The 20,577-nt window shown below is 33.3% G+C and overlaps 1 protein-coding gene and 1 pseudogene across 1 annotated transcript in view; one reads left to right on the top strand and one right to left on the bottom strand.

Annotated features, from left to right (window-relative positions):
* The window catches only part of LOC133204618 (uncharacterized), a 37,713-nt gene extending 26,559 nt beyond the window's left edge, over window positions 1-11,154 (bottom strand). The window contains exons 1-3 of the mRNA XM_061340371.1: window positions 10,791-11,154; window positions 10,432-10,624; window positions 8,796-9,115 (exon numbers count right to left, since the gene is read on the bottom strand). Of these exons, the coding sequence (XP_061196355.1) occupies window positions 8,796-9,115; window positions 10,432-10,624; window positions 10,791-11,154 (877 nt within the window). The remainder of the gene's footprint in view (window positions 1-8,795; window positions 9,116-10,431; window positions 10,625-10,790) is intronic.
* Window positions 11,155-13,810: 2,656 nt separating this feature from the next.
* On the top strand, window positions 13,811-18,859 carry LOC133204617 (uncharacterized; annotated as a pseudogene).
* The last annotated feature ends 1,718 nt before the right edge of the window (window positions 18,860-20,577 follow it).

Genomic DNA, 20,577 nt, shown 5'->3' with positions numbered 1-20,577 from the left:
GTACAAATAAACAGATCTAAGATTTCTCCAGTTCGTACGACCCTTGAATATCCGGAAGATTCTAATTACGTTAATTTTGAATAAGGAGAGAATATTTCTGTTTCTCAAACTGCTTACATCAACTTTATACCTTATTTCTTAATGATATTGGGTAAATTTGAATACAAAAGCACACGTTTTGCAGCCGTACTGTCGCTTTAAACTATTACTCGATCTTTCAAAGCTCATCTCGATGAAATGAATATATGATGGTTTTGAAATACTGACTGTCTACAACTAAAAACCAAGATCCATTTCCTTCAGATGAGTCACATATTAAGAAAGACAGACTACTCTGGAATTTTCGAAATGGGTTGTAAACTTTTTGATATCATGTTAAGAAAAGTCTCTGATATTAAGAAACTGAGGCAAGAAAAATGTATATGGAGAAAAAAAGGTTGACTTTTACATTTTAGGTTTGGGCCTTAAATTAAGTAGGGGCCCTTTTTAAGTTAAAGAAATCCATAACTTTAAATTTCCTTGCAAAAGCAACAAACGATATATCAAAACCCCAAAGGTTTACAATACAAAAAACGGTTTTGGAAATTTGAGTTTTTGAAACAAGAAATTTATACTAAAATATCAAAATTCTAAAACTCTCAATCATTTTATAAATTTGAATTATTAAGAGTTACACAGACCTCCCAAGTATGTTGGAAAAAAATACTATAGTCAGTAAAACATCAAATACGAAACAGGTGTTGTAGAGTCGTCTGTGGTGTCTTTAAATCACGTTAACTGGGATATATTGAGTCTACATATGAATGGAAGAAGGGTAAACTGATCTAGATTGATTGATTGTACATTGTTTAACGTCCCACTTTTTCACTCATATAGAGACATCACCGTATGCCGGTGAACGGCTTCAAATTTAGACCTATACTTGGCACTCAGGGCAATAGACTGTTTCACGATAACTGCAGTACTGCTCTTTTACAGGGCAAAATGATATATTTTGGTGAAATATGACGTAAAAGTAATTGTTTAATATACGTCATTTAATTATCTGTCGTCGAAAACTTCACTAAATATTGTTATTTTGCCCTGCAAAAGATTAGTACCGCAGTTATCGTGAAAGGGTTAATAGGCAGTGAAGGTTCTTGATTTAGAGTCGGACAAATATGATTCTACGCATGTGAGTTAAGGACATACGCAACGTAGTTTGAACTTTATTGTCTTTTTCCCTGGAGTTGAAGAGTTCCAATACGTAAAGGAACTTTGTGCTACATTTTAATGTCTACATATGCTGCTGTACACTTCTTCTAAAACAAGTTTGGATAAACAGAACATTTAGAATATATGTTTAGTATTTTCTGTATATTTTTCTTTGAATTATACAAAAATTTTCATCAATTGATATCTTTTCAAAACCCTTGGTAATGCATGCTGAATTTTTGTCTACAAACATCTGATGGCATTATAATCTAAAATTAAGAATATCTTGAAAAATTATCAGTAGGTAAGGTACATTGCGTATGTCCTTAAGGCTAGGTATAGGCGTTTCTATGCAAATGAGCTAATAAAAACGCATAAGAAGTATATTTATTATTCAGAGAATGTTTTGATTTATTTTCTTATGCATACTTAGTACTCACAATATGTTATAGCTAGTACACATTATGACTTCATATTATGACGTCATTGTTCTTACCTACTGGAGGCAATAAAACATATCAACAAAACAGCTTCGGCGCAAGGGATCATTACCCTATTTAATTTTACATAAAAATTGTATATTGCTAAGAAGAATATTCTATAGATTAATAAAATTGCTGCACAAATCCTAGGAATTTTCTCATTTGATCGGAATTTGAGGAAATTTATACCATACTGTACATTTTTACTCTGATTCCACTTAAAACTTTACAAATAGAAATTACACAACTAAGCTGTTGATATTTGTGCAGCAATACCAGCAATCTTTGGAATATTTTGCTTCTAAATATATCCTGTATCAGTTAAATAAAATGGAGCATGTCCTTGTGTCGATTGATTGATTGTATGTTGTTTAACGTCCCTCTCAAGAATTTTTCACTCATATGGAGACGCCACCACTTGCCGGTGGAGAGCTGCAAATTTTGTCCTATACTCGGCACTTACGGCCATTGAGCAGTGAGGGATCTTTTTCGTGCCAGCACCTACTGCGACACGGGACCTCGGTTTATACGGTCTCATCCGAAGGACCGGTCTCCACGTCCCACAGTGGGATTCGAACCCGCGACGTAAGGATCAACTCCTTACTTCGCGACTCTAGAGCAGACGCTCTAACCACTGCGCCACGCGGGCGACTCCTTGTGTCGAAGCATCTTTGTCGATGTCCATTATAATCTTGTGTATATGTATTAGACAATAAGTTTTAACTTTCTCTGTATAATAGATATAGTAGGCGTTTTAATTAGTTTATTTGCATAGAAATACCTATATTCCTAGCATTAACTCACCTGCGTATTTAAAACAAACTCAATACAATGAATTCATCCTCCGTTATGATCGACTGAATAAACAATGCTTTCTCTATTAAGAGCTGTCCTTCTTTCTCAAAATAAGATATCACAGTCTTTTTGACACCTGACCTTCGAAAGCAGTAATCAACTAATCATCGGGAAATTCTAAGATCCGCCTGCAATATTTTGATCGATCAAATGAATGAGACTGTCCACATCGTGTAAATAAATTTGAATGTTTAAATGACAAATTTATCATACACTAAACATTGTAAATGCACAATGTTTACGCGTTTTTTTTTTTAAATCTTGTATCGAACAGTAAATTTAAGCTATTTGCTGCTAAGTCGGACACTGTCCAATTTTACCTGAACCAAAAAAATAAACATAGGTAATTGTATATAATATATTGAAGTCAAGTATGTTAAACTCTTTTCATAACGACAATTTACAGATTCATTTATGAAAATTAATATGTAAAAGTTAATGAAATTTATCCAAGGACAGGGAAGGAAGGAATAGTCTTATTTCGTTAATAGAAGATGTAAAAATATTAACTTAAGAGACATATTTCAACCCTTTCAGAGATAAGGGAAAAAACGTAATTTTTAGGAAGATATGCATTGAAGGGGGAGGTTGTGGGGGAGGGGGGTCTCCGAAAATGCCTATAGACTTCATTACTGTAAATCTCAATGAACGAATGTCATGGTTATGAGACAATCTGTTCCAAAATTCAAAATGGAATATTCCATTCAGCGGAATTAAACGGATTATTAGTGTCTTACTGATTTTTAAAAGATATACATAGTCCCAATTCTGAACGCATAAATACTATATATTTATAAAGTATTTATGCGTTCAAAATTGGTAACATGTACATGTATATGATTGTGTTCTCAATCTAATTGAAGATAAATAAGAGCTAATTGTGAGACGCCCCACCTCCTCCTCCTCCTCCTCTCTCTTCCTCTCCTTTATTAACATTTAACTGATGACTTCAACTTCCTCTAAGAACTTCTTTAAACTTCATTTCTATATGTCAGTTGACAGGTATAAAGATTCCAATTTTGAAATATAAGAAGTTACGTAATGTGACCAGAAAATACATAAATGTTAATATTCTCTTTCCTACATCACTAGAACCCGATATCATTAGAATGCTAAAACATTCAAAGGATCAATGAATTTTCACTTTTCAGATACTTGCTGAATCCATATCAAATCCATAGGCACATAATCGTGAAAAGAGTTAATTTAGTAAACACCCATTTGATTTTGAATTACAGGGAGGGGACGGGGGTTGTCAATTTTTTTCTGGTCAGGTCATTTATTTATAAATCGTCACAGGACAGAATTTTTTTTCCAAGATGATCGAGCTAGGACAGATTATTCATTTTCTTTTCACTTAAAACAAATTTGACAAGCAAAAAGAAAGAGGGGAGTGCCCATACTCGAAATTCTATTGTCTAATTCGAGGGGTTGGACGGTTGGGGAGGGGTTACCAGTCAGATTATTTTCTTCCCAGTGGAAGACAGAATATTTTTTTTTCCAAAATATGATAGACCCCCTTCAGAATCCCCGTTCAATTTTGTCTTTCTTTTTTGCTTTTCAATTTTTTTTTTCAGCTACCTCAGTTTTTTTTCTTGGTTGCACCCGTATATCTGAAAGTCGAGTTACAAAGTTATAATTAATGCTTAATTGTTGATCCCTTTCCAGGGCTATTTCCAGAGAAAAACGTTTCTTAAAACCGAAGAAACAACAGTGCAGAACAAAGCTGTATTCGTACACACAAGCCCTAAAATAACTTCTCCAAAAACTAGAGTGGAATGGGCAAGCATCTATGAAAAAGTGAAAAATGGCTATATAGTGAGTTTTCTTCCAGAAGAATGGCTATTTAGTGGAGAAATCTCACTATATAGTCTTTCAGGGGTGAGGGGAGCTCACTATATATATAACCAACCTTCGAGAGGAAGACTCATTATATAGACAGTCTTCCGTGGAAAGTCTGACTATGGAGGAGGCCTCACTATAAAACACCAGAAGATTTTTTTTCTTTACCATTAATCAATTAACCAGAATAAGTAAATTATGATATAAAAGTTTAATTGTGGTGTTAAAGTGATAATATTTTCATGATAAACTTTATTTCAGAATAATAGCATTCTGATTAGTTTTATTTAAATCACTCAAACTTTGTCCATGCAAGAATCTTTAAAAGAAAAAAATGTGTGGATTTTATATGGCAAGGAAATAACTTTTAACTCATATAAATATAATAAGTAATAGTGATAGTGACATTTCGGTAGAATATTTGGACGACAAGGAAAATATTGCACTGAATGATAGGATATAACATTCTAAAAATATATTCTCAATTAATCCGGAAAGGGAAACTTTGATTGGAGCAGATATGTAGTATAAAGTTTTAGTAATTTGAAAGTATATATAGATTTTGACTGTTTTTTGTAATAATGTTAATAACTTTTTATTCGCGCAAACTTTATTTTCGCGAAATAATGCTTAGCTCACCCGCTCTTGAAATTTTCATTCTCGCGTATAATGCTATCATTTAAGATTATATAGAGCGACAACCAAAATTCATCAAAATTTAGTTTCACTTATAAATACCAAACAACAATCAACAAAATAATGTGCCATCAGTGATCTACAGGATGTAATTAAAAATCCTGATAGCTCGGAGCAAAAGGAACAAGTGATCTTTTAATAAAATTAAAACTGGTAGGTCGTCCGTTTGCTTTGTTTAACTTTTTTCGTAAATCCGTACTATAGTGTTTTTGTTTCATAGAACATTCAAACACTTAGTTGCTACACATCACAATATCTATTGCAATCGTGTACACGACGTTGATTACGTGTTCAAATTACTTCGATATGGAATCTAAAAATAAATCAAATAAAAATATAAAATGTTGCTGTAAGATTCCATATTGAAGCATCCATTAGCAATGTCACATTTAACGTGGAATGGTCTCTATATACTCTTATAATTTGATGTTCCGTTCCAAGTTTGATTTTATCCACATGAAGACTCAAAACATCTAGTATTTACATAACATTTCATATAAATATGCCTTTATCTCCGACTATGTTGATATCTGATTTTGATTCTTTATATTACTGCTTAGTTTCAAAATGATACTGAGTATACCGTTTCTAAAATTGAAACACATGTAGAAGTAACTGATCGTCTCGCCAAAAATTAAAAAGCTTCAATTGTTCGGTAAATATTTCTTGTGATATCCTAGAAAGCAATAAAACAATAAATTGTTACCTTTATGTGACCGGCAGAAATAATACCAAATAAACTAGACTTTTTAACCATGTCTACACTGAGTTAAAAAGAAAACAAGTCTTCTTAAATGCACGTAAAGTTATTTGTTTAAAACATTATTCATGATAAGATTATAAGCTTAGGGCCTCCTGTCTCTGAAAGATACGATCTGTATTTCAGTTCATATTCCTCCTCCTTGTCGGGCATTCTCAAGAGGTGAAACATTTTGCTGACTATGCCAGCCATGTTTGGAAATTCCTCGCATTGTCTTTCTATATCATCCATATGATTGTTCAAGGGATATATGCGCAATTCTAAACATGATGCACGGTACAAATGCAAGTAGTACTGATTTAGATTTTCCTTTAGTTCACGGGTTTGTGAAACGATGTCTTCTTTCAAAATCTGATCTTCAATGGTGCTCATATCTAAAGAATTTTGTTCAATTACATGTTTTAAACAGCGTATGGCTGTTTCTATTGTAGATAAACTTAGCGTTACGTTTCTTTTGTCGAATTCTGCTAGACTATATCCGTACAAAAACTTTGCTATTGAAGTGAAATCTGCAGTTCTGGCCTCTGGTACAGTTAACCAATCGATTGTATCATCTACCTTCCATGGTAAAAGGTTTTTCAGTAGGAAAGTATTATCTTGCGTATAATTTGCTGACAGATGTAATCCATAGTCTCTGTCAAAATATTTGGCAAGAATGAATCGAGATGACTTTTGGTCAATTTTGCTAATTACATCTTGAATGAAATCTTGAAAGTTGGGAGTATTTCTTTCTGAATCTGGTACTAGTAGCGACTGCTCATATATATCTTCTATCAGCTGAGATGCTGCGTCATAAAGTCCCATTCTTGAGAGAACCTTTGTTGTGCGAATGGATGTTGGAATCAATGTTTTTTCGACAGTAGCTCTTAAATCTTTTGTTTGCACAAAAGATGGTATGTCTGACAGAATCAAATTCACTAAGCTTTTTCCATATAAGAATCCATGTATTTCGGCAACAAACTGGATGATATTTACTGGAAACAAACGAATAGACTCAACACATACAGAGAGAGCATTGATGTCAGCTTCCGAAAAACAATCAATAAGGTTATTGCTTGGTATGAAGTAATGTGGCAAAAAACCTGTTTTTAAACATGCCAGCAATTTGCTGATGACATGGAGTACACAACCGCTGAAGCAGGTGTCCCAGGCACTAGAAGGCATTTCTTCAGATGCATTCAAAAATACTGCTTTTAAATGCTTTCGTTTCAGTGCCTTGTTAAGGTGAAAAGTCATGTTTTCTATCAACACTTTCATGACAAAATATCCATATTGCTGTGTCTTGGATAGATTTGTAAGCATTGTGAAGTCTGCCATTGAAAAGTCGAATTTCCATTCAATCTCTGGGTTTTCGCTTCTTGTATGCGCTTTTGGTATCAACGTACAATGTCTTCCTATTGCGCGGTCAATGAGGACGGCCGAGGGGTAATCAAAGTTTCTTTTCTTCTTCTTCCATTGAGATGTCATAAAAGGAAATAGGCAGAGGAAACCTATATATTGCACTTCTAATCCATGAAAATTAGGAATAGACTTTATCCATTCAGGAATGCTATACGCTTTTAGATAAACACTGGAGCCAATTCTTGAAATATTGCTCTCTGAGCCTGATTCCTGATTTTTTGGAAGTTTAATTCTACAATAGCCAGGATGGGAACTCGAAAAATCCACATACGCATGTGATAGCAAATGGACTTCTTCTGGAGGAACTTCGAACCCAACCGTTTTGTTCCGTCTAATAACAACAATTTTTGGCCGCTTCTTCAGAATATGATCGTTGTGGAACATTTCCATTTTCTGTGAGCGAGTTATGTCTTTTAACGAAAAATAAAATGGCTCACTACAAGAACCTATTACGTGGTAGTACAAAATTTCCTGATTTTCCTCTATATAAAAGAGTTGGGCATTAGGAAAAATGTAAGTTGTTTTGAGTGCTTCCGAAAAGAGACTTTTCATTATGAATGATAAATGAATAAGAGGTATTCCTGACAGCTTGTCTATCTGCATTTCATCTTTTGTCAAATTATGACGTGATTCTAAAAAAAAATAGAAATTCAATTTGCTTACTGCATTCCTAGCTTGTATTCGCAATACATTAACGTTTTCTTATTCAAATACAATGAAGTACTCATTTATTGTTAAGAAAAGTATTGTAACAATTATAGAAGCTTATTATCAGTTCCACATCTATTACCATAGTATTGGACACACTGTATGAAGACAGCATATGCGTTTTTCCCTATAATTTCAAAAAGCATGACCAATTTCATTGACAAAATCCTACTAGTTAATGAAACGTCTGAGTATTAAAGCCCAGCATTTTATTGTCAAAAGGTGTGAGGCAAAATTTGAAAAGTATGCTAATATACACATGCCAAAATCCTTCGATTTAAGACAAAGTAATTTTCAATCAGGTCAAAGGTCAGAAAGTCACAAGTGTTTAAAACCACTACTTCATTGAAGGTCTATTGAAAAACAATACACATGTTTATTATAAAAAAACAGATAGACTCCAGAAAGTCGCTGGTAAAGTGATTATTGCATGCCAAACAGTATTTCTTAGTTTTGATACCATATAAAAAATAGTTACCTTCAGTTTCTTCTAACTGAAAATTCATTTGGCTGTATGGTCTGAAGATATGTGTCAATTCCCTGTTATTGATACACTTCTGTCCACTACTTTCGTCTTCATACTCTTTCCTAGGGATATTTTGTTGAACAAACATGGCAATTTGGTTTAATGTGGCCTCTGGTATGAATCTTTCGTCAATCATTCCTTTAACCTTTTGTGTTATAAATTGTCTCTTAGTCTCAGAGTCAAGGTCTTTTGAACAGGCTAGTATCCTTATTATCAGAACCTCTGAAAAACTGAAAGGGTCATAATTGTTTGTCGTATAACGTTCAATCGTACGAGACAACTTTAAAATACATGTAATTAAGAATACTGGAATATAAGTTGAATTACTCACTGTAAGGCCAGTGTCTCAGCCATAGTTTTGGACGCAAGCTTAAATAATGGAACTCTCCAAGGTGACCAAGAAATATTGTCAAACGGTGTTGATCATGTATGCTCATTTTCCCTTTGACTTCAGTCCTGCAAATGTCGTCGTGGTAGACGTTGAAGATAATGACTTCGAGAGAGAACATATCAGCAACAGCCTGTAAAATGATATGATCGCTCCATTCACCAGACCTTGACATTCTTTTTAGATATTCCTCCCATGTTTCCTCTGATAAAAACGAAGAAATGTGATCTTTGCCTTGATGGAAAGGAGTAAGTCTCAGATACCTAGAAAATTGAATAAAATGTTATCTTTTGCATTTCGAAATGTTGCACGTCCTTAACAGTACAGTGCATATTCCTGATGTTCCTGAGAAGATTTCAAAGGAATTTTTGCTATGTAAAGCTTTGATCGCCCATTATGGCACCACCCTACCCCGGGGGTCATGATTTGAACAAACTTGAACTACACTTCTTGTTTGTTTGTTGTTTTACGCCTCTCTCGAGAATTTTTCATTCAAATGGAGACGCCAAAACTTGCGGGTGGAGGGCTGCAAATTTAGACCCATTCTCGGCACTTAGGGCCACTGAGCAGTGTGGGAACTTTTTCGTGCCAGCACCTACTGCGACACGGGACCTCGGTTCATACGGTCTCACCCGAAGGACTGGTCTCCACGTCCCAAAGTGGGACTTGAATCTGCGATGTACGGATCAACTCCTTTCTCCGCGACTCTTGAGAAGGTTTCCAAATAAATATGACTGATCATGGTTTTGCTGTTTTTGAGAAGATCTTTAAAGATTTTTACAATATATTTGTATGTAATATTTTGATCGTCCATTTTAGTCCAATACTCTTCCCGGGGTCGTGATTTTAACAAACTATAATCAACACTTTGTAATGGACCTTCCAAGTAAGTTTCAGTTTTGTTCTTGTCCAATGGTATCCTCGCAATGCCAGGGGTCCTGAATCAATACGTTGCCGTGGGACCCCTGGCCAATTTCATTCAATATTTCACGGGATGACTGCGGTAACGTCTTTCAGGAAAATTACAAATCTTGATTGTTTTTCTCACATTAATCGCATCAAAGCCATTCTATGATTAACGACTTCTAATACGTGCATTTCAGCTGATTCCTTTCTACTTAAATTATCTAACTATTTGTGAAAGCTTCAATTTGATTGGTGCTTCTCCATGAGAGAAGCAAGCCCGTAAATTATCGAATGAAATTGGCCATTAGTCCCCCAGCAACGCATTTACTCACGACACGGCATTTCGAGAAAGGTCCAGTGGTTCTTGACAAGATTTTTAAATCACCCAACCTAATTTTAACTATTTCTTAATTATCTTCCCTTGAAAGAGGGTGTGGCCCATTATTTGAAAGAAAAATTAAATTTCCTTAACCCAAGAATACTCTATGCCAAGCTTGGCTGAAATTGGTCCAGTAGTTGTGGAGAAGAAGATGAAAAAGTAAAAAAAGAAAGAAAGAAAAAAAGACTTCAATGACGACAACAGACAAAGGGGAAAATTTGATCAGAAAAGCTTACTTGAGCTTTTGGCTCAGGTGATCTGATGATTTAATTTATATTTTAACAATAAACTTACTTTATTGCTGTGTGTCTGAGAGACTCTATCGTATGCCCCAGGCAGCCGTTAATAAGCAATTGATCAGCGATAGCCCGAAACATACAGTTCCCATCGGAAATGACATCATGTGCCTGAAAATCATTGTCAGCTGCGAACTTTCGTAAAGACCTTTGAAAGAGCGGCATGTTCAGGTATTGTTCCACTCCCTTACCTAAAAGAAATTTTATAAGAGAGTAAAGAAAAACATATATCCAAGGGTAGGTCATATAAAAAAACCTGTTAGCAAGCAAATTCATCATCTAAGTTGATTTATGCACATGTATGTTGAATTTTTTTGATCATATAATTTGCGCTTGAAATTAAAAGAAATATCATACTATATCTTCCCGTATTTCTGGTGCCTGAAATTGGAGAACCATATCCCTTTTCAGATGCATCTAAGTAGAAATCGTCCTTCATTGTTGACCTTTGACCCTCCCAGTATTCGTCCTCGCTGTCGAAGTAATCGGTTTTGTCGATGTCTTCTTCGACATTTAAAACATATCTTTTTTGTCGATCTGGAATGACATCTGACTCTGTGGAGAGTCTCAAAGCTTTTGGTAACGTTTTCTGAAAACAGTTCTCGAAAACTACGCCTTCGTTATCATCACATTCAAGTTGTTCTTCATTTCTCCATATACCTCGAATAGAATGTTGTAATGTCTTTTTCTCAATAAACTGTATTACATTTTGAGCGGACATTGTGATTTTAATATTAACGTTTTCTTTATAAATACATATTTGGCCTTCTTTTCGTAATATAGAGAGAGACCAATCGTTAGTATTAAATCATAAAAATAATGATAAAGTGCGAGGAAATAAGGACGGAAAATGATAATATGGCTTTCTTCCAGGAATCCACGATATAAATAAATAATGTATAATAGAGTGATTATAAATCAGTTCATTTAACTGTTATTTAATGGTTTTTCATGAATGAAAAAAACATTCAGTTGATTCAGCAGATGATCATAGAATTAATTGTACAATGAGAAAATTTTGAGACGTCCTACACAAGTGTTTAATTTTTTAAAGACGTTACCATTGCTATTTTTTCGTTCTCTTTTTATGTTTTACAGGGTTAAATAAAATATATTGAGTTCGTTCTATCAGGCCAAATCTAGGAAATGACAGAATCAATTTGTGGTCTATTTATTTATCATAACATTCAGGAATGTCATTAAACTTAGAATAGTACTGATTAAAATAAATGTTCTACTCATATATTTGTATTTATTTTTTATTTATTTAGTCAACTTAGATGTATCTGTTCGTTATCTTTACCTTTTACATCAACAATAAATAGGTGAACTTCATCATAAAATTAAAAATAAAAGGTTAACATAAAAGACATCTACTTTTATTATTTTAAAATTCTTTTTTTTTTTATTTTTATACTTTTGATGAGTATTTGATCTCTATCAGTCCCTCTCCTATCGGTCATTCCAGAGGCATCACCTATCTGTTTATTCTTGATTGAACATGATTTTTTTTTACTATATGCCCGATTTTCTCACGCTGTTTTCTCCAAACTGTAGCTAAGATTATAAGGAATTTGTTCACAACCTTTGATCATAAAATTTAAAAAAATATATCATATGATATATGGGGATAACGAAAAGTATTCAAGCTCAAAGTCCATTCAAACAATACATATCGGGAACAGAGCAAACACGGACCTCCAAAAAAATCAGAAGTGGGATCAGGTGCCATGCAGACCGATCAAAGCCGCCGTGTTCGGGAAGACACGGGAAACCCGTAGACAATTCAGTGTGTAAATTATATATAATGTAATTTTTTTTTCTCACGTAGTTCATTTTTAAATTAATCTAAAATTAAAAGAAATCATTTGTGAAATTTCGTACCAGTGTACCAAAGTTCATTATTCCTTTACATATGTTTCACTCATGTGCATTGCTTTTGTAATTGTTAGCCAATCAATTCAATAGGACTCAGCAGGTGTTTTTAAAATATGAGTTTCACAGGAAAATCCAGCTGAACATCGTACAGGTTCCGCGAACTAAACTGAAAAACGTGAATCCGCAGAATGTCGACCCAGCAGAAGCAACGCCGTTCGCCAAATAAACACAAATCAGAATATTCTGGTAGAATAATTCAAATTAAAAGTCCTTCACTTTAGTATATATTTTTTCATACAATTGATAAAGAAATATGACTGAAAACTCTACTAGTATTTATATTTTGCACAAAATGATATGAGATTAGTTTCATCAAAGCTCAGGCACTGGGTTCCATACCATAGCTGTGACGTTTTAAAGGTGACCTTGAAATTTCCTTAAAAAAAGAATGAAAATCCGTTGACAGATAATTTTACTTTTATGTCAATTTTTCACACACATTGTTCTTGTATGTAACTATGTGTACATGACTTTTTATCTAAGTTTATTGGAATACAAACACAATAATGATATATATGTAACAGCATTCCATACTTATTAGGATGCTTAAATACAAGTTTTGCAATATGGTGTTTATTCAGCAATAACGAACTTGACTTTTAGGTGCTTAATCTGTTGATAACATGTATACAGACCAGAAAAATACCAATATTGACCGAGGGATAGATTGCATGACAATGCACGAGTTCAACTCGCTAGAACCGATATCAAAATCACAAACTGAAAACTTGTTAATTGGTGTTTATTGGTTGACCCTTTCCAAAATAAACTTTTCAAAACAGTATAAGCAGGTTTTAGTAAACATTTTGGTCAAATTAAGCCAGAGATGTTTACATTCCTTTTCTTAACGAATATATAACTGTTCAACCCAAATAAGGGAGTATAAAAGGATTTTAATCAATGACTTATTCATGTATATTTTGCAATGCCAATAAAAATAAATTTTAAAAATCCTTCCTTCATTCTGGGAAATATAAAATAATGATATATTTGATTTAAGCAGTGGCTGAATTTGAAAAAAAAAATCCAGAAAAAAAAAACAAGGAAGGAAGTTTCTTTAATATCAATGTCACAGTAACTTTAATCAAATAAGCTTTATTTCTCACTAAATACAAAAAAGAGTGATAGATTGGATAGCAAATAGTACAGAGTGATAATAAATAAAATGGTTTATTGCTTACTTCTAACTGCAGCAGTACATTGGATGGTTGAGAGTTCGAAATTTTTTGTTGCAAAATCTTTAATATATACCAAATTTTAATATGAAAAATGATATCGTTATCAAAAAACTAAATAGTTGGTGGCGTTTGTTTCGAAATTTTTTTCCCTAAGTTATTATTTTATTAAAATTTCCTTGTCAAAGTAAAATCGCTAGGTATAAATTTTCAGCATTCCTTTGAAAGGAAGTGTGACATTGGATAGTTTAAACGGGAGATAGAATGTCTTTCTTAAATCTTCTATCAGAGATGGAAAAATCATCGGACAGAACAGAAACCATAAAATTTTCTCGGGAAATCTGGTTAAATAATTCATCTGAGGAAGAGTGTGTAGAAAACGAATTTCACAATGAATTTATAAATATTCAAGAAGAATTTAATCAGCCAGAAAATGTTCTTACCTTTCAAAACGAAATTCAGCATGACTCAGCAACTATGACTTTTTCAGACAAGTTTGATTCCGAAGAATTTGGAAATATTACCAAAACCACAGTTCCAAAACGTGTTGATGTGCAACCAGGTTTCTTTCACTATGAAAGTCAAAAGGTGGGCGATTCTGTCGTTAAAACTGAAATGACCAATTCAACCAAAAAATCTTTCGCAAATAATTTTGGAGCCAATAATTTTGAAAACATAGAAAACACCGCAACTGCAAGAGACGACGGCATAAATACATCTATCTTTCCTTCCGAAAAACAAAACAGAGAGAAATATTCGGATATACAATTTGATCGTTGTGGTTTTGATTTTGAAGCCACTGATTATTTTGATAGTGAAGACGAATACATTGAAAATTATAAAAACAACTTTGAGGACGATAGGCGCTTCCATGAGATGTTTTATTCCCCTTCCACAACGTCTGAAAGAACCGGAAGATATAGTAAGTTGTCTTTGGTTGAAGTTCGTTTTTGACAATGTCAAACAATGCTTTTCGTTTGAATCATGTTCTACTAAATGTTTCAGTTTTTTCACTCTTTCATTGCACACATTGATAAAACACTCCATTATTTCTCAAGCAGACGGTATGGTCCAGTGCTGATCTATGCATTATGTACTGTTGCCTTTCAATTGTTGATTAACTAAAAAAAATTTTTTTTTTCATATGGATACCAATATACAAGTTCATCAAAATCAAATATATGACATCAATGACATCAAAGATAACGATACAGAGATTTTGCAAGTGCAAGTGCTATCTTTATCCTCTATATTTGATAAAAAAAAATATTAAGACACTATATACTTCTTTTAATAACTGTAGATATTTTGTAATTTTTATTCAATCGTATGCAGGTCAAGGAATATCGCAATACTACAATATGCCAATGTTTATCAGATCATTACAAAAATTTGCAAAATCCAATGGATTCACGGTCCATGATGTTATGGCAGATGGAAATTGTCTCTTTAGAGCCATCGAAGATCAGCTTTCTGTGAAAGGAATTTTTGGAAACTCTCCTGATTCTTTACGAAAATACACTCTGAAGTACGTGCCGTAAATAAAGTTTTTTTGTTCACAAAAGTTGCACATACCACTTCTTAAAGACAGAAAATTCTTAAATGTACAACCTATTTAATAACTATTATTCTCTTGTTCAATAATATACATACATGTACTCAAATTGACAGGTTTCTTCGCGAAAATCCATATCAAGAAGATGGTTCACACACGGAGTCCTTCCTTTTCACTGAGAACTGGGAACAATACTTGTCGAGAATGGAGCAAAATACGGAATGGTGTGATCACATCATACTTAAAGCTGCTGTTGACGCCATGAGTCTACGAGCTGTAGTCTTTAATGTGTACGGGGACGACATCAGACGCACAGAAATTCTTTCCAGAGGCCAGTCTGGTGGCAACATAACAGTTTATCTCGGTCATTTTGGAGAATTTCACTACCTTAGTTTAAGACCTAAAAACTGGGATAAAGAATGGCAATACAGTTAAGACTTGTGGTTAACTAAATCATCTACTTTAATCATACGCAGTAGTACTGTTGTAGAGTTCGTATCATGATATGAATATCAAAATAATATGCAGTATTGGGCATTTTAAGAGCTTACATCTTGAACATCTTTATTTCTTCTACGTGTAATTTAATTGTCTAAATGATGAAATGTAACTTTTGTTTCTTTTATACTAATACAGACGTGATATTTGGACACATGTATATTTTTGAACAATGAAAGCCAAGGTCAAATCTCAAAGTTTAATTAGGTCAAATATGATGACGTCATTTAACTATCACTTAATTTTTCTTCTTCATTGAATTTTCTTAGAGCTCCAAAATTTGCTAAACCCATAGAGAAATGTCCTTCATTGTGACATATTCAACTTCTAAATTTTCCTAAAAAATTTGAATTATACATAATGCATTATAAAATATATATTTATATATATTATTTTCATACAATGTAACAATATTTGTCATTGGTTTGTTTGGCATCATGTGTCAAGGTATATAAATGCGAATAGACAAGGACTTTCTAATCATAAGCATAAAAAACTCAGATAGACCGGGTTTTTTTTTTTCTAAATTCAGACATATCAACTCCTCTTTGTGATTGAGACGTCATAATGGGCATGACGTAACAATGCCTTGAATGTGGATCTACTCAACATTGTTAACACACATGTTTTAAAATATATCAAGCATTAAAAAAATCATAAACAAATTTAGCATCTCAATTTTTTACATTCCCTAAATTATTCTTTCAGTATGAAGGAAACATAATGACAATAAACAGCTTCATTTGATTTGATATCTATTGAGTGTGTGTTAAAAATGAGGTGAAAACTTTGTTCCTTTTTCTCGAATTAAATTTGCCGTGTCAATCTTTTAAAAAAAATAATATAACAAATATGGCCCTTTCATGGTCAATCCATAGATATATCTACTCCACAGAAAAGCATTTCACGTTGAATTTCAAAACACTGGTTGTAGAAAATTTTGTCATATGATTGTAGAAGCACTGCTGTTCAGATACAAGATGACTACCACAGAAATGGATCCATCGTCATCAAAACAACTACTCATAAGAAAAGTTGAAAATATGAGACTTCAGTCTAGTGAGAAAGATGGATTAAATGTCCTACTCAGAATTAGGTCAAATGACGGACCCCAGGCAGAGAAACAAACCGAGATCAAACACACTGTCTCCCAAGACCTCGGATACTCTTTATGTCCAACTTATGGTTTGAATGATCTTTGCATGGAAGAAAATGAAGGTTATGTATAATTCTGAATTATAGAATGGTGAAAACAAATTATATTTTCCCGGTTTTTTTTTTACACATAAAAGATAATGAGCTGTTTCAGATATAACACTGAGGCTGAGTTTCTCCAAGGTATGGTTGTAATCTATTTTACCTTTTCCTAGATATACTCCATTGTCTCGTAGAAGATCCTTTTTACGTTGATACTCAAACAGGACTTCCTCTTCCACATTTAACTTACCTCATCGGACATCTTATCCCTCGAATGATGCTTCTCTCAAATTCTCGAGTATTTCCACCAGTTTATAAAGATGGTAAACTGTTTGAATACATAGGATCATATGCAACGGGAACACATATGTTCCTGAGGGATATTTTACGAGGATATACACTGCGCAACAATGTTAAAAAACTTGCCACAGTAGTTGCTCATGATTTAGAATCGCTTTCATCAACCATCTCAATCGAAACAGAAGAAACGCATCCAGGTTTTTTAAGATTAAAAGTTTTGCCATCGCAACAAAAATTCCCAGAAAAAAGTTTGTATCGACATAATGGAAAAATTTTCTTAAAAAGATTAGAAGTCCCTACGGAAATGGCTCTGCCTGAGTTGACTGCAAGATGTTTTATGGGGTTCAAATGTGTTGAGTTTCCATCTGTTGCAGATGAATGGCGATATAGAAGACGGAAATTCCAATGGCCTTCAAAAAATGTGGTGACTGCCATTCAAAATTCAGGATGTACCATAATTCCAAAACATCATCCATTGAGTTCTAATCCTGAAATAGAATGGAAATTTAACTTCTCATCCGCCGAAGTGCAAATCTTTACAAGAGCCACAACAAGCATGCAGTTAGAAGGTTTTAGTGTGCATAAAATATTGATAGAACAGTGTACATGCCATCTTAAATCCAGGCTGAAACTTAAGCATATCAAAGCAGTATTTTGCAACTGCTGCGAACAGATTCCCTTTGAAGCGTGGGAAACAAACTTCAGTGGATGTATATTTTATGTCCTCACATATTTGATATCTTCCTTAAAAAGAAAGAATCTGTCTCACTATTTTATCAATTCATACAATTTATTTGACGGTTATACAGAGGAAGAACTTGAATCCATTAGTGTACAAATTGAGGCTCTCCGTTTGTTTCCAATACAGACGATGATATATCTTGCTGAAGATTTTGGATACACATATAGAGCGAACCTATCAGGATTTGTTTTACAAGACTGTAAAAGATTTGCGTCGAATAGAGACATTATTTTGTCTTATCAGGATGTCTTTTTCCCGGGGACAATCAGAACGGCTAAATTTTTTACCAGAAAAGGCTTTTATGAGGCAGCTTTTTATCTTCTGCGCGACACTTATGAAATCTACCAGTGTTTTACAAACGCCGAGTCAAAAGACTTGCATTGTAATTTTGCAGAATTTTTCTGTAGTGCTCTCAACGAAATTCACCAGGAAGCCTCTCGGACGATTTTGGCAAAAACATTTGAGACTGAATTTGGCAAAAACATACTGGATTCCATCATGAAAACAGATGGTCTTTTCGTGAAGGATGTCTTACCATGGGAGGTAAACTACCAAATTGCAAGCTTGCATGTACCGATGGAAAAAACGTCAAATTTTGAATCAATAGGTGAATTCTTTTACGAATTTAGTAAAACTGAGGTGAGGAGATTCAACAGTGACCTAGCAACGCTTGGAATATCAGAAGCAATTCAATGTTTTGAAAGAGCCATTCAAGAGGGAACTATGATTGATGTTGAAATTGATGACGAAGCTTTAAAAAGGGATATCCAATCTCAGAAGTCCGAAAATATGAAAAGGCTTAAAGAAAAATTAAAGGATAGTTACATTCATACCTGGTCGATTTCAAAAATGCACCGCACATTGCAACCACTGGAAATGTATATGCCTGCTATAGAAGAGATGCAAAGAATTTCCAGAAATGAGTGAAACCGTCAGTCGTATGTTCCAGTACTTGAATCGTCCTAGTAAACAGAAAGCGTATGAAAAACTTTTTGATAGTTTCTGGGGGACAGGTGCGTAATTTTCATTGTAAAAATGAAAATATTTTTGTTAAATTTTATCCTTGAAATACGAAATTAATATATACATGTACGTACGATTATAGTGATTTTATATTTTTTTTAATTATTTTTTTTTTCATTTGTAGGTGAAATGTACAAAGGACCATCGAAATTGAAAAAAAAAGATTTTAAACAGACAGATATACATTAGTATTACGTGTTAGCAAAATTGAAAATTATGAACTACAGCATGAATCTTTTAAAAAGAGAAAACGGGACCATTTTTGCTCGCTGCGGTAATTACATTTAATGTAATTGTAACTTATGGTGCTAAGACGTACATGGACCAGATTTTACACATCAGTTTATGGATTACTTTCATATGCACGTTTCTTTATAGACAAACTAAAAGGATTTCAATTTATATTTTTGGGCTTGTTTTTGTTCATTAGCCAAAACATTCGTTAACTTTTTAAATTAAAATGTTTGTAAGTAATTGTTAATTACGAAAGCCGGATAGGCTCAGTTCTGACAAGACAAAAAAATATTTAACTCGTTATAACGAGATAATTATCTCGTAATAACGAGTTAGTATCTGGTAATAACGAATTAGTATCTCGTTATAACAAGTTAGTATCTCGTTATAATGAGTTAGTTATCTCGTTATAACGAGATAATTATCTCGTTATAACGAGTTAGTTATCTCGTTATCACGAGTTAGTTATCTCGTTATCACGAGTTAGTTATCTCGTTATCACGAGTTAGTATCTCGTTATAACGAGTTAGTTATTTCGTTATAATGAGTTAGTTATCTCGTTATAACGAGATAATTATCTCGTTATAACGAGATAAAATTGATCTAAAGAGTTGATATATCTAAGTAAAGAATAGACCATTATTTATAGGAAATATGCAGAAGCGAGTCGATCAAATTTGTTTGAAGTGTGCGTGATAAAGATTTTATGGAACAACAGCATACTAGATTTTTGTGTTATGCCTTTGATTAGTATTGTTTATTGGAATGACCGAAGACAAATATACGGAAACTTGTGACCGCCTCATGTTGTTGTGTTATACCTTAAAATTGCAAAATAGAATTAGTGTCATCTTCAAATGGATTGTCAACTTGTACAATGAGATCAGAAATAAAAGATATACTCTGGCTGATTTAACTTCCCTGTTCAAGCTTTCTTGACTTTGTTAAAATTATATAATTTTTGCGTAATATTTGTCGCAATAAAAAATGCATAGAAATAATCCTATTATTTTAAATATTCCGAATAAATCATGTGGATATGAAACCATTTGTTAGGCTTTAACGTTCATATTTTGATAATTCCTTGCCTGTTAACAAGGAATATCAGTTCAATTTTATCGTCTTAAAGGGGCAAGATCAAAATTCCATGTCTGACAAAAACTAAATTCACGTTGTTTTTATCATCAATCCCCCCTTCCCCTCAATAATAGATATGATGAATATCAAGAACTAATACTGTACTTATCACTTAATAATTTATATACACATGTATTTCTTTGTTAATGAAAAGAAAGAAACATTTTAATTTACCAATTTGGCATGAAATCTCATGTACAATATGTATTTTTTGTGTTATTATCAATGTGGTAGAATAAAAAAAAACTTTTGGAGCTCTTTACTCTACGGAAGTCACAATAAAAGGTGAAGGTCAGCATTAGTAAAAACAGTTGATACATGTATGTGATCCTTTTGGGTATAGAA

Source organism: Saccostrea echinata, unplaced genomic scaffold (assembly GCF_033153115.1).
Source record: "Saccostrea echinata isolate AGI-Se365-2 ecotype Australia unplaced genomic scaffold, CSIRO_AGI_Sech_v1 ptg000054l, whole genome shotgun sequence".
Taxonomy (NCBI): Eukaryota; Metazoa; Mollusca; class Bivalvia; order Ostreida; family Ostreidae; genus Saccostrea; species Saccostrea echinata.
The sequence above is the reverse complement of the archived record's forward strand: the minus strand, read 5'-3'. Positions and strand labels throughout refer to the sequence as shown.